Source organism: Natrix helvetica (assembly GCF_964273705.1).
Source record: "Natrix helvetica genome assembly, chromosome: 1".
NCBI lineage: Eukaryota > Metazoa > Chordata > Lepidosauria > Squamata > Natricidae > Natrix > Natrix helvetica.
In genome coordinates, this window is record NC_138548.1 from 130,252,392 (window position 1) to 130,268,139 (window position 15,748).

A 15,748-nucleotide genomic window follows, 5' to 3' on the forward strand; every position below is an offset into this window, starting at 1 on the left:
GCCCATTAAATAAAACAAAGAACTAAAAAAAAAGGGGGGGGGCAAATATTGGAGGATGATAACTTACTGTTTTGAACTAAAGAAACCAGTTTCCTTTTATGTGGCTTCTCTGAATTGATCAGTGAATTAGTTTAATTAACTGCTGGATACTTTAAACCCAGCTTCTCAAATTCCAGATGGTTTGGATTACTATCAGTCCTGACCCTTGGTTATATTAATTTGGACTGGTGAGAATTTTGGGTGGTCTGTATCTGGATTGAAACAGGTCTTTAGTCCAGATGTGTGTTCCAGCATTTCTTCAGGGAAAGAGTAGGCCAAAACCCAAACATCATCAGTGGTAGCTAAGGGGAGGTAGGAAAAATATGTCACTGGGAATATTGGGGAACAGTGGGAGAATTGGTCCGATTTGCAGCAACCAAGAAAGTTGTTATTATGGGTGGTGACTAAGGGAAGGTAGAAAAAAGAACATGGTAGAAGGATTAGATCAGTGGTTCCCAATCTTTTTTTGGCCATGCCCACCTAAGCTTCTCTAAAATCCTGATCCCCCCCACCCCCCTGTGACATATAATTCCTACTTTACTCAAAAAGTGAACTCTACTCATGTGGAGGAAGCCTAAAAGGGCATTAACTTGGTTCAAACAATGGTTTTCTTCTCCCTTCCCCTCTTCCATTAAAAATAAAATTGCTCCTCTGTGGGCGTGGACCCCATGTTGGGAAACACTGCATTACACGGACCACTTAAATGTACTATGCTTGAAACCAATAAGCTTCAAATATGACATAGCCAAGTGGCTTCCTGTCCTCCAATCTTCATAGCATTTCCCCTCCTTTACTCCCCCTTAACCCCTGCTAATGTCCACCTGGAATGGTTCATCAGAACTTCCAAATTTCAGGTTCAAAATATTTAAAACATGGTTTGTGTACATTCTAGAATGAATCTCCTTTGGTAAGTGAGCTAACTTGTAATTCCTTGTTTTTTGCCATAATCTCTATCAAAGATAGGCAATAAATAACATGGAGGTAGATTTACATTTTTGCATCAGAAAGATGAGGGGAGGTATCTCAAGAGGGTAGAAATAAATGATCACTCTAGCTGTGTTCTGGTTTGGAATATATTCCGTTAGGTTGATGAGTTAAATTGCTTAAGACAGCAAATTCCTGCCTTCCTACAACCCCATTGAAATGCTAACTGAAAGCATACAGATGCTTTCTTTGTAAAATTGGCCGAGATTCAACTATGTATAAAGAAACTCTTTTTTCTTTATGTTCATGACTCAGATGGGCAGTTGTTTCATCTTGCTGAGTTTTGGAATTCTTCAGTGGGATGAAAATAAGTCACATTGAAATCTAATATTTTTAAAAAATCAAATTAAAAAATATAAATCTGCAGAGGTTGGCACCTGAAATTTGAATGAATCCAGATGACATAGACAAGTAGTTTATATGTTAGCAAATGTTACAGAGATGACATAATGCTAAAACACTGACTAATAGGATTAGTATCTTAAAACATTAAAAATTACTTGGATATAAAAAGTCTGGAAAAGGCAGATCACGAAGATTGCTTGTTCTATAGAAACTTCACCCCCAACGTATTGATTAGTTTCTGAATTATATTTGATAAGTTTTTTAAAAAGGCAAATCGAAAGAACTATTGTGATCCAATGAATAGTGCTTGTTCCTGGAATTGGAATACTTGCTTGCTTGCATATTTATTTATTGTAAGATTTATATATCACTTCAGTCCAAACAGTTTTAAACAATACACATCAGAGCAACAATAACACATTACAAGTACAAATGTCAATAAAGATGACACAATGGTGCAGTGGTTAGAATGCAGTACTGAAGGCTACTTCTGCTGACTGCCAGCTGTCTGCAATTTGGCAGATCGAACTTCACCAGGCTCAAGGTTGACTCAGCCTTCCAGCCTTCCGAAGTGGGTAAAATGAGGACCCAGATTGTTGGGGGCAATATGCTGATTCTGTAAACCACTTAGAGAGGGTTATAAAAGCACTATAACATGGTTTATAAGTTTAAATGCTATTGCTGCAATCATATAGAAGCAATGATATAAAAATATAACCAATTTTTCATAAATATCTTGAAGGGTTTCCTGTTAATTTGTCAAACTCCATTTCTGCCATTTCCCTACAATTTCTCAGCTGTTGTAAAAAACAGAATTGTAGAGAGTTGCCATGAGATTTATGTAGCAAGTTAGAATTTGTGCATGATATTCTTGGTGAGATTTGTTTTTCATTCCTTGTTTGCCTGTTTTGTATTGTATTGTATTGCTTTGGGTAGCAAAGCATATCTCAATATTTTTATATTTTATATTATTTTCATTAATTTGTCTTAAGATAAAGAGACAAATAATTGTCATAATAACTATTTTATTGAGTGCTGCCAAGGTGACTCCCATGGGAAACCATAGTATTGCAATTGGGTTTTAGAGCCTCTTATTGTTTCTTTATAGAGTGAACGTTGCCTTGGGTATTACTGTCTCACAATATTGGGATATTTCAATGTAGATATCAACTTTTTAGTTCCTAGAGCATGAATAACCCTGTCTGCTGAAAATGGAAAAGTAGACTAGCTCAGTATTAAGATTCCAAGTAATAATGTTCTATACATTTGTATACGCCAAACTCCCAACTTTGCTATTACTTTCTGTTCATTGCTTAATTCAGGCATTCATCAATATCAAATCATGTGACAACCTGCCCCCATTCTTAGAAAAACCCCAGTCAGGCATCAGGCTAATATTATAAAATATATCTTAGCATATATCTTTACTAAGAAAATATATTTCTTCTTTAACTAAAAAATCTGACTTGTGTTGCTCATATTAGCACCTTGTAATAATAATTAAAACCTTCTTAGAATTTCTTTTCAAGAACATATACTCATTAGGGACCTCGTAGCATTCCTGCCATTGACTGGCATGTAAGCAATTTCTTTTTTCTTCTTGCTACTGAATTGGTAAGAATCCAGCTTCACTACTTATCCATATTATGGTAGACCATCTATGATATAAAATGAAACCTTTGTGTATTTACTGGTTAAATAGTCTATTTCATCAGTCTATAGATACATATCTCCCTACTGCTTGCACTTTGTTAGGCTCTTTAAAATTTTGTGCTAGTGCTAATCCTCTGTGGAGTATCAAACATTTTTATGAGTTTTAGTCTGAACTGAATGCTGCATAATTGCATTTCCATAGAATTCCAGAAGTCTCTGTATATATAATAATCCTTAGTGGTATGCAGACTACCATTTCCAACATTCTTGACAATGTGTTCTGAGAATGAACTAGACTAGAGTAAGAGGTAGCTTGTAGATATGGCTTTTGTAACCCCCCATATTAGCCACATAAACCATTTCGATTCCTGCAGCTATATACTGGATTTCTCACTTTTATTGACAATAGATGGCCTACATCTGAGGCCATCTGAGGAAATAGGGGGCAATGTAGAACATTTCTATCAATTGGAGGTGCAAGTGGACTTCAACTGGCATTCTAATGAGGCCAAGATTAGTTTATCTTTGTACAAAGTAGACATCAGTTTTTCTTTATAGTGACCAAAGCTTAGTTGTCAGAATCTTCTCCCCCAGTCCTCAGTGGGAAAGAGATGGACTTGTGGGATCTTGATCAGCTTTGTCAAACCTTCAAAGGTAAGGATACTGGGCTCCTGGGAAAAATTTGGATATTGTTACTGTTATTATTTGTCTGCATTAACAACCCTGCTTAGTTTGCTAGCCCATATTCTAGTAAATGTTTTCCACTATGCTAAGTAGTGACCAATATGGAACTTATGTAAACTCTGTTATGTATGGTTACATATGGGTTTGTTGATACCCCACAGGCTGAAGAAGAATTAGTAAAAGCCCAGAAAGTATTTGAAGAGATGAACATTGATCTTCAGGAAGAACTGCCTTCACTATGGAATAGGTGAGCACCCAAAAAAAAAAGCTCTTTATTCTACCTACTGTGTTTCTCCAAAAAGCCTTGAAAAGAAACCCTATCACTTTTTTGAGCATATGCGATCAAATTTAGCCCCATCCACAAAATTAGCCCTAATTAAGACCCCACCCACCTGAGGTGCAGGGGGTGGGGGTGGGGAGGCACCCACCCCCTGCACAGGCAAAAAATAAGCCAGGGTGAAGATGGGCGGTGGAGTTGCCCTAGTTACCAGCCTCACATACCCCGACACCTGCCTCGCCTTTTGTGGCCGCTTGCCGCCACTTGCATGCATCGCCCTGGCCTCTGTTTCGCCTTCAGAAGCCTTCCGGCAAGCATCTGAAGGTAAAAGCTTCCAGCAGGCATCTGAAGACAAAATGGAGGCAGTGGCGATCTGTGCAGGTGGCGGCAAGCGGCCGCAGAAGAAATGGGCCAGCAGCAGGCTCCTGCTGGGCTGAGCTGTTGGTGCCACTGCCATGAGGTGAGTCAATAATTAGAACCCTCCAAAAAAAAGGGTTCTAATTTCAGGGGTCAAAAGAAAATAAGATCTGGCCTTCTTTTGGCCTTATATGTCTGGAAAGAAGCTGAGGGTCTCAGGGGAGAAATTTACAAGATTTTGATTGATTTTTGCCCCTATGAAGCTCAACCAAAGTATTCTGCCCATGTTGATTCTTTTGCTAAATCACATATTTCATCCTGTGAGAGGAGTCGAGGACATGAAAGCTGATTAGCAAATGGGGTAAAGTTGAAGGATAAACACCTGGCTATATCTCTATTGACTTGTACTGTTTTATTTTCTAGTCGTGTTGGTTTCTATGTCAACACATTCCAGAGTATTGCTGGCTTAGAAGAGAATTTTCATAAGGAAATGGGCAAGGTAAAGTTGCAAGGCATTCTTCTTCCTATTGGTATCACACATAGTTCTCCATCCTATCTTTTTTATTATTATTATTAGAAGGCAATTGTGTTAACTTATGATGCTCAAGGATGCTGATACAGTTGTTAGAGTCTTTTTAACTGTTGAGGTGCCTCTTCTGAAAACAGACTGGGGCATATTTGTACAACAGGGTTGTCAAACTCGATTCCATCGCCGGTGGTATCAGGAGTTTGTTTGCCCTTGGGTGACTGGGGTGAGAGTGGCCTGGTCATCGTGGCCAACTGGGTAGCCAGGGCCGGGGCAGCACAGGCTGATCCCTAGCCATCTCCAGGATGGCCCCGTGGGACAACTCTGGGCCTATTGTGGATTGGATCCAGCCTGTGGCCTACGTCTGTTGTAGAATATAAACAGTTCCAAGTTTGGATAGTGCCTAAAACTGCCTTGGTATATTAGGTATGCTTCCTTACAATCTACTAGTGAAAAATATGAGAAGAAAAAAAAAAGATCATTATACAAGTCCCTACTTTCTCATTTTTCTATAGATCTATTTTTCTCGATGGATCCCCCCCCCAATTGGAAACGAGGGGGCTGTCAAAGCAAGGGAGCGTGCCCTGCATGGCTGTTCAAGCAGCAAAAGAAGGAACAGGAGAGGAGTTCCACGCGGGGCTTTTTAAACAGCTGAACTCCTCTCCTGTTCCTCAGGCAGGCCGGATTGGGAGCGCACACCAGGCGGTTGCTCCTCCTGCCACCGTTGCTGTCGGTGCGACTCTTGTGAGGGGAAGAGAAAAATAATAATAAAAGGTTCCCGCCATGGAGCGACCCACCTTGCTCCCCCGCCCGGCAGAGCCCCCACCCCCTCTCAGCTCGGCTCTTCTTCGCTGTTGCCACACATGCCTCCTCTGCATGCCCGGCTGAAGGCCTGAGGGGGAGCGAGTGATGGCGGCGCGGAGTGGCAGCTACTCCTCCTGGGCTCACTGTGGGTAGCAGGCAGCTCCCCGACTCCCCCCGCCACTGCCACTGCCGCCCGCCCGCAGAACCGAGGCAGGGAAGAAGATCAAAAGATGTGGAGCCACAGACTCCCCCCTTTCCCCCGCCCCACAGCTCGCCTCCTTGGGTGGGACCAGGGCGCGCGCAGGGTGAGTGGAGTTTGCGATCAGCTTTAAAGTGAATGGGGCTGTTTGTAACTAAATGGGACAGAGAACATAGAGGAATGCAAGGGAACATGGAGGCAATCTAGTCCAACCCCTTCCCAAGGCAGGAGTCCTTCCTTTTCTTTGAGAGTTGTAACTTGTCAGTGGCACACATGAAATGGGGTGTGTGTGGATGAGAGAGAGAGAGAAAGAAAGAATGAGAAAGAGAAAGTTAGAGAGAGAGAGAGAGACATGAAGGAAGGAAGGGAAAGAAATAAAATAAGTGGGGGAGAGAGACACAAGAAGGAAAGGAGGGAGAGAGGGAGAGAGAAAGAGGGAGAGAGAGGGAGAGAACTTATCACAATTGAGCCCAACATTTTGGTTGCTAATTAAGAGCGTTGTTAAGTGTGTCTCACCACATTTTCCAACTTGGCCACGCCCACCCAGCCACATAACCATTAAGTCATGCCCACCCAGTCACATGACCCCCTCCAAGCCACTCCCACAAAACAGGCCATACCTACAGAATAGGTTCTAAAAAATGTTAAAACCCACCACACCACTGGTATATATACTACTAATATATACAGTATTTAACTAATGAAACTGCTCAGTTGCTTTTCAAAAATTGTTTGCCAGTGAAACATGTCCTGAATTTCTCCAGTGACTGTGCCATATTTTACTTTAATATCATGGATAAACAATTTACACCTTCAGAGTAGCATAAATGATCTTTCTCTTTCCTTGTACACATAGCATGACAAGGAATCAGGAAGACCACAGTTCAAAAGAGGAAATGTAAAAGAAGGAAATTATATCCATCCGTTTACATAAACCTGCAACTTAATCCTCTTTGCTTAGAATTTAAAATCCTGTACCAGGCAATAGAAAAAGTAGGTTGGAACATGTCAATATTGAAAGGCGAATATATAAGGGGTATCAAATGACTAGATACAAATTGACAAAAAGTATATTCAGTTGTTGAAAGATTCTGCCAACCTTCCAACAAGGAACTCAGATGTGTGTGTGTGTGTGTGTGTGTGTGTGTGTGTATGTATGTATGTATGTATGTATGTATGTATGTAAATTTTCAAGGTTGATATTGCCTGGTTCCATGCTTTTGCGTTAATGAGACTTCCCAAAAGGGTCCTAAAAACTAGATACTCTGAGGAGGGACATTGTATAGCTTGTATTTTGCTCTTATTTCTAAGCTGTTGTATATCTCTATAAATATTATGAGGCACAAAGAAGATTTAATAGTATGGGTGGCAATGTACAGTGAAGCTTAGTGAAATTGCCAACTTACATGGGTATTTGAGCCACTGATATGATCGGATGGATGTCGTAGCCAGACATCCAAAAGTAATCCACTGAAATAGGAAAGTATATTCCTATCACAGTTCAGCTAAGGCATTTAAAGTCTTTACAACAAGTGAGAAAACAGAGAGGTGGACCACTAATAGCAAAGCTGAACTGAAGTATCATATTGTGTTTACATTGATGAGACAGTGTGGGTGTGCTTTCCCATAGCTTATGGGAGCAATTTGAATGTAAAAGTGCTAGAACCAGGCCACACTAACATTATACTTATCAAATATATTCTTCCAACAGCGCAATAATTTATGAGATAAAACCCTGAGCAGTCTGTTTCTCTGGGGTAATCCTGTTTCTTCCATTTTTCCTGTAATGCCAAAAGATAATCTGCATTTCTTTAGCGTCAGTTTGTCCCATGGACCTGCTGCAGTGGCTGGCATGGGCTGCAAGCCTAGATGAACTCCTTCCTGCAGGGCATTTCCACTAGCTTGGCCTGATTTCTTATTTAGTGACAGACTAAGATTGCATAGCAACGTAGCAGGCAATGGGATGGGAAGAGAGAAAAGGAAGATGAGATTAAGTCCCAGTGAGAAATAAAAAGTCTGTTTATGGATGGAAGATCTTGGAGCAGTACAAATATGTGACCCAGAGGAGAAGAAAACAAAGAAACATGAACTGAACATATTATTATTGTGCTTGCATATGTCACAGATTTTGCTCATATGGCATCTGTTTCAAAAGATGTCCTTAGCTCTGTCAGTGAGGTAATATAAATAAGTAGCAGAGTCCTCCCCTTAGCAAAATACCCCTCTTTTGGGATCCTGAAAACTGACGTATTTCTAATAGGCTCTTTGTTATACTGACCTGTAATTTCTTTTCCTCTTTTGAACTTTTGTTTATTTATTGTCTCAGTTAAACCAAAACCTGAATGATGTCCTTGTGACTCTAGAGAAAGAACATGCAACAAGCACCTATCCTGTTAAAGCTCAGCCAAGGTTAGTATGCGTAGACCAATGTATACCGTAGCTTTATATATAATGTATAGTAAAGAATGTAACACGTCTTCTTTCTTTGTTAAAAAGCTGGGCAGCAGTACCACATCTGTCTATCTTATTTTCTAACCAGTGTCTTCTGACCATTATATATATATGATTATATACATCCTTCCATCCCAGGAAATATTTCCTCAGTGCTTTTCATGGTTAAATGTGCCATTTCCATTTCAGCACCAGAACAAAACCTAGACCAAAATGTACATTTTGAGTATGGGGGTATATGTGTTTGTGTGTATATAATAATTTTACATAAACGCATCTTTTAAAAATATACCTACTGGAATGGCAGGAAAAAAGGAAGATGTGTTGGGAAAGAGTAGGAACCCCTGTATTTTCTGTTTACTTATGAGTGAACCCTTCAGGCGTCAGCTATGATATATTTATCTGTAGATGGGTCTTCAGAAATTTAGCAGGTTGATGTTTTTATGGAGATACAATGATGGGAAAAATACATTTCAGTGGGGCTAAAGTATAATTTGCCAGAATTGATTCTGTTATAAAACACAGTGTTCTTGGCACAATATTCTGATTTCCATATCTTTGTGTACATCAGCGTAAGTATGTCTAATAGAACTAATCACATATTCTTTTCCCATTTATCCTTCTCTCCATTTCCTTTCCTTCCTCTGTTGTTTTCCTCTGTCAATTTTTAGATTGTAAGCTCCTCGGGGCAGGGACTTGTTCTCTTGTGCTGTGTAAAATGCCATGCACATTGATGGTGCTTTATAAATAATAATAAATAATAATAAACCATATTCTCAGCTCTGGGGCTAAAGGCTGGCCCTTTGAGCTCCTTGACTCTGTTACTTATGATTTATATTCTTAAGGATCACAGCTCCATATCGGATACCCTTTATATCACAATTCTATAAAAAGATATTAGATTTGCACAACAATAAATGTATCTATTGTACAATGTTGACCGTAAGGCTGAATACATTAGTAAATCAACACAGTGCAATTCTGGCATACAGTAATACACAGTGGCTACATTTAGATGATCTTGAATGTTGCAGGATCCAATCTGGGTCAGTAACCGGGACCAGAATGTGTGCTGTTCTGTGTGTGGTATTTATACAGTGCCTGTTTTATGCAACTTTTTAGATGCTGATTGAAGTGTGTTGATGACTGGTTTGTAAGTTGTTGACTGTCATTTGCCTGTTGCTGCCCAGCCCTCGCCTTCTAAGTACTTGTAAATCAGCATTCCTGTTCACTGATGATGGTCCTGTTTCCCAGGCTTCAATCACTTCCATGGCTGTTTTTGTGCCTGCTGGTTCAACAATCTTAGCTACAAAGTTGAATGTGTGTCCTTGATTGCAGTATGAGGCTACCAATGAGTTTGGGTCTCCTCATTTAACTACTCAAATCAAGGAGTTCAACTTTGCAGCTACTAAGATTGTTGGATGAACAGGCACAAAAACAGCCAGGTTTGAAGATTGAAGCCTGAGAAAAAGGCCACCTGTCAATCAACAGGAGTCCTGATTTACCACCAGCTTATCAAGTACTTAGAAGGTGAGGGCTGGGCAGCAGAAGCAAATGAAAGCTCACAACTTAAAAGCCAGTCATCAACACACCCCAATCAGCATCTAAACAGTTGCATGAAATGGGCACCATATAAATACCACACACAGAACAGCACACACCCTGCTAGAGACCCTGAAGATGGGCTCCAGCATGAGTCTGAAAGCTTGGAAGACAAAACCTCTGGTCCCAGTGATTGACCCAGATTGGATCCTGCAACATTATATGGGACACATATATTTGCCTTCCTTTGTGATCATGAATGTGTTTATCTGAACTGGAAAACAGACCTTTACATACACACAAATAAATAATACTGTAAAAGATGGATCATAACATTTTTTAGTTCTGCTATAAAAGTAGGGATGTTTTTGAATTGCTTTAGAAAATTCAAGCAAAGTTGGTGAAAGTTCTTTGATCCCCCCACCACCACATACAAAAATGTATGGTTATTATTGATGCATTTAGTATTTAGTAATGAATTTACTATTAAATTCATTTGGGTTTTTTGAACAATACTGTGAAATTCTTCATGAAGGTATTCACTACACTTTAAGGTCGATTCCAAGTAGAGGCAGGGATAGGAAGAGAACATAAATTTTTTTCATACATTTCACACACACACACACACTATTTTCCCCAACCCTCAGCTCATACAGTTAAGGGGAAAGTAGGCCTCACTTTTTGGTTTCTGACTTTTATCCAAAGATGTGAATTATGAAGCAGTTTGGGAACTCAGCTGCTTTGAATCTGGGGTTTGCTGTGTTTGTATTAATGAGATGCAATGTGCCAAGCCATCATTAGGAAAATGATTATTGTGTACTTCTTTTGGAAAGCAATCTGAAGCTATCTTGCTTCCTTTTTTTGCAAAACTACTCCTACACACACAATAGAACAAAGAGACGATGAATCTGGAAAATGATATCAGAAAATCTATCAGTTCCTGTGTTCTTGGCAATGAGTAGAACTCTAGGTTTTTCAAAGAGAGAGAGAGAGGGAGAGAGAGGGAGAGAGAGAGAGAAATTGCAAACCCTTTATAAACCACTTTCACTCAATAAAACAGAACTGTAATAAATAAGATTTATTATATATTTGTTCAGTCTGAACAAATGAAAAATGAAGAAAGAGCGAGAAAGGCTGAACAAATATATAATAAATCCCCAAAGATATGTAGCAATCAGTAGAGAAAGAAGAATTTACCATAGATGTGGTCCATTTAGGATGAAGATTTGTCCTTTAAACACTAAACTGGAAGAAAACCACATTATAGTTAGTGAATTGATTTTTGAGTAAAAAATATTTCTTAATGCATAGTGACTATGACAAAAATAATTTGATTTCTTTAAATGAAGTTTAGTTTATTCCTTCTACTTGGATCGATGTAATTTTAATACAGTGATTATTTCACTGCTATAGATTACTTTCTGTTGATATCACATCTGAAAGGAGTTATGCTATGCTTGAAACAATTATTTGTTTTGTTTTTTTCTATGAAGTCTGGCTAAGTAGCATTGTTTTAGGCATAATAGTAGAACTGAAGCAAACAATAAAGTTTCAGGAAAAAAAAAGCAAGATTAAAATCAAAGTGGGAACTAGGAACTATTGTTATATTTACAAGCCAAAAGAATTTCATAAAATAACTTATTTGTGTACTTTGGAAGTAGAGATGGAAAAAATAACGTGTATATCAGTGAGAGTGTAGAAAGGACATGAAAACACATCGTAAGAAAAGTATTATGGGATGGCATAAGGATCCCAAAAGATCTGGAATCTGTTTTCAGCTGATATCATTCGAAGTACAACCAGTGGTGGAATTCAAATCATTTAACAACCGGTTCTCTGCCCGAATGATTTCTTCCAACAACCAGTTCACCAAAATGCTCCGAAAGTTAACAACCGGTTCTTCCCAAGTGGTGCGAACTGGCTGAATCCCACCACTGAATACAACAATAGTTCAAACAATTTATGTTTTGTGGGAACATATTTTTCAGGATACATTTAAAGACCCTCACCCATTCTGTGCCATAATTTAATGTCAAATTAGTATCTGGTTGGATAGTTATTAAGAAAATATGTAAACTGACCAAATCCATGGGGCTTTAGAGAGTGCATTAATGCTGCAATTTCCATTTGAATTGGAAAGTGATTTCCATGTTGCTAATGTTTAAAGAAGTTCAGTTTTCTCAAAAAAAAAGACACCTTTCGAGGCTCACTGTATTCACTGATCTTGTGACAGATAACGAAACATCAGTTGCCAAAGCATAGCCCTCTGCTATAACTATTGAGCATTTCTCAGCCCTGTTCCACATCCACATTTCTTTTCCAGTACAGCTTTGAGGTAATCTGAGGATGAGTGATGACATCTATCTTTCTCTTACTCTTCCATTCACTGACATAGCACTTAATAGGTATATTTTTTAATTGAAAATGCCCAGTGTGGTTAACCTTTACTGTGCTAAGATGACCCACTGGGCCACCATCTAGTTCCTCTATGAACGAATATCTTCTCAGTAATTGCATTAGCTCATGCACGGAATCTTCACCTTCCTTTCTCATTGGTTGAGCCGTGTTGTAATGGAGATCACTTACGTGTGCCGTCCTCAACAGAAAGAAAACTAAACTCTTCTCCAGGCTGAGGAAAAAGATGAGCAGGTACCAGAATGGCAAAAGTGGTCTGGTTTGGATGACAAAAGCAAAGGCCAGGCTTCATTCTAACAGCATAGTGCATTGATAGCTTGATAACGTAGAGGATTTTTTTCCTCTCTGCATGATTTAAACTCCTTTCTCTTAGAATTGTTTGAGATTGCCTTTGTGTGTGTCTGAATAATCCAAATATTTTATTGTTTGTTTTAATTCAATTCCCCACCCCCCAATACATTTTCAGTGGAGGATCATCTGTGGCATTTATGATGACAGTTTTTATGCTTCCTAATATATTTCTCAAGGATAACTGTAATACTGTGTGCTCTGTACCTAAGAGATAAATGCTAATTAGGGAACCAGATAACCTAATACTGTTTGCTCCAGTGGATTATGATATTGGATCCTCCCACATGAAAAAAGGGCACTGTTTTTCCTTTAAAGAGCCACAGTGGTGCAGTGGTTAGAATGCAGTATTGCAGGCTAATTCTGCTGACTGCTGGCTGCCAGCAGTTCGATCCTAACCAACTCAAGGTTGATTCAGCCTTCCATCCTCCCGAGGTCGGTAAAATGAGGACCCAGATTGTTGGGGTGGCAATATGCTGACTCTGTAAACCACTTAGAAAAGGCTGTAAAGTGAAGTGGTATGTAAGTCTAAGTGCGGTTGCTATTTAATGTTTCAAACTGAAGTGGGCCCATATTTTACACATACTGTGTATAGCTAGTAGAACTACCAAGTTAGATTTGAACTAAGGCCTCTTAGCTTAAGGACACTAAGGGTACTAGAAATTTGTGCATAATTTGTTTAAAATTTCTGCTTGATATTTGTAAAGTTTATGTAATCCCTTTGCAAGAGCTTAAGTTAATATGTTGCAGCAATGGATATCAGTGCTGAAGGATTTGCAGTTAGAGCAACTATAGATAAAATTCCAGCATTTATTTGAATAATAGACAAGTTTATATATTGATAAATAGATTTTTGTTGTTTGTTTCAGAGAAATTGTGATGTAGCCAGACAACTTGGTCCTATTTCCTCATGCCTTCCACAATAGACGTGGTGAATTAAAATAGTGCTCCTGTTCTTTATTCATATTCTGTTGGCTGGCCTCCAAAAATATTCAAATTTTGAAACTGGTTGCCAAGTTATTCCTTTTAAACATATTTGGAATCAGTTCATGAGGGAAGAGAAGGAGGAAAATGAGCTCTTTATTCCATTCAGATTCTGAGTAAAGAGCCCTTATGACTTTGGTTGTTCCTTTGTGAAATTCAATTGGAAAATTAACATCTCCTTTTTCTTAGCTTTTCTTGTGATGCGATCACAAATCATGATATCTATCCTGAAGATATGAATTATCATGGAGCATGATAGCATGGAGGGGAAAAAAAACCTCCCTAGAAAGGACATGCATTACAATAGAGAGAAAAAGTGAAATCACTATTTGGAGTACATGGTTTTTTTTATGACAAACTATTGTAATAAGTGTTTTCTATACTAACTAGCTTGCTGAATAAATATGCATGATGGCTGCTATGACTAAGTGATACAAATGTGTGTAAAAAGAGTTCTCAATTGTTTTCCTTCTACCAGTTGTCTGTCTTTTGATAAGATTTGGAGATACAATAAGGGACAGAAGAAGATAGACATGGTTATGATATGATTTGGTACAGTGGTGGGTTCCTACTGGTTTGAACCAATTCGGCCAAACTGGTAGTGGTTTGACAGCCTGGGTCGCTGGAACCGGTTCTCTGGGTGGCGCCATAGGTGCTGCCATTTTGTTTTTTGCTTCTACGCATGCACAGAACAAATTTAATTCCACTGCGTATGGGCGCATTGCACGCATCGAGCACATGCATAGCGTGCACATGAGCGAACCAGCCTCCAGAACACACCCCTGATTTGGTAGTTCATCTTTGATTACTTACATCTTCATCTTCCGCATGAATCTCCAGCAGTGAATGGGTTATAATTAGAACCTCTTAGAACCAAGAATATTTACGGTACATAAGCATAAGCCCTAATGCATTTGGAATAATTTATTTCCCAATGCAAATTAGGAATAGAAATGATATGAGAGTTTTAAAAAATTCTATTCTATATCAGGGGTTTTGATATTTTTGTTTTAAATCTAATATTTGAGTATTTAGTTGACAAAATGTAAGGTGTAAAGCAATTTTTCATATTTTGGCGGGTTAGTTCCATTTTTCAACCTTTTCCTTTGCATTGTTTAAATAAGAAATTAGTTGTCTCATCCCTCTAAACCATATGGCTAGCTGGTTTAATTTCAAAGTACTCATTGTATAACAGAGAACACTGCAGGTTCACACACACACAGAAAATTCCTTAGGAGACTAAAATTTCTATATTTCTTTGGAGCTCAAAGGTCTGCTTATTTTTAATGTATAATGAAAATCATCTTATTTAAATCTTAGAGAATATCCAAGAGCTGCTTAAGAGCTAAAGCTATATGGTAGACAAACTTTGGCATGCATGTATTGCAATTTAGATTAGAGCAGAGTTTCTCAACCTTGGCAACTTTAAGACAAGGGACTTCAACTCCTGGAGTTCCCCAGCCAGCATCGCTGACTGGAGAATTCTGGAAATTGAAATCCACAAATCTGAAAGCTGTCAAGGTTGAGAAACACTGGATTAGAGCATGGAGGGAAATAGAGATGTTGATTTAAAAAAACAGAAGCAAAATTCTCCCCCCCCCCCTCTATGTTACAATCCATACAGTACCCTTCTCCATTCTCTTGTTTGGTTGGGATGGAAAATCTCTTTGGTAGCTTCCTGTGGCACATAATCCCAATTATTATTAGGAGATGGATTTCTGTTGGAATTACACTGGATGTCCCTATGTCCATCAATTGTTGCTGTTTACTGCTTAAAATATACCTATGCATATACTCATAATCAAGGTACATGTAAGGCATCACATAATTTGGTTCTAAGAGTTTCTTTTTTTGGGTCTCTTTCTTTTTTAAAAAATATTTTTTTTATTTCTAAGAATTTCAATCGCTAGCACTGCTCAGCCCTTAAACTAGCTATATGTTGTATGTTTTGGGAGTTAGGTTTTTGGCAGTGATTTTGGGACTTAGGTTTTTGGCAGTGGTTCAACTTAACATTGTTTTCTTCTTCTTTTGATATGAGGCACACAAGCACTTTACTACAAATTAAAGTAATATCAGTAGAGGTATTCCAAACAATGCAAGTGAAAGAAGCATTTTAGTCTGTCCCAAGACATACAAAAAA

General features: G+C 38.7%; 1 protein-coding gene across 8 annotated transcripts in view; it reads left to right on the plus strand.

Moving 5' to 3' along the window:
- BIN1 (bridging integrator 1) overlaps positions 1 to 15,748 on the plus strand; it is a 130,152-nt gene that overhangs the window by 86,673 nt on the left and 27,731 nt on the right. For 6 of the 8 annotated variants that reach the window (XM_081937978.1, XM_081937980.1, XM_081937982.1 and 3 more), the window contains 4 exons: positions 3,867 to 3,952; positions 4,763 to 4,838; positions 8,195 to 8,277; positions 12,466 to 12,510. In XM_081937978.1, coding sequence (XP_081794104.1) covers positions 3,867 to 3,952; positions 4,763 to 4,838; positions 8,195 to 8,277; positions 12,466 to 12,510 — 290 coding nt within the window. The remainder of the gene's footprint in view (positions 1 to 3,866; positions 3,953 to 4,762; positions 4,839 to 8,194; positions 8,278 to 12,465; positions 12,511 to 15,748) is intronic. The other 2 variants (XM_081937979.1, XM_081937983.1) reach the window with 1 other exon arrangement.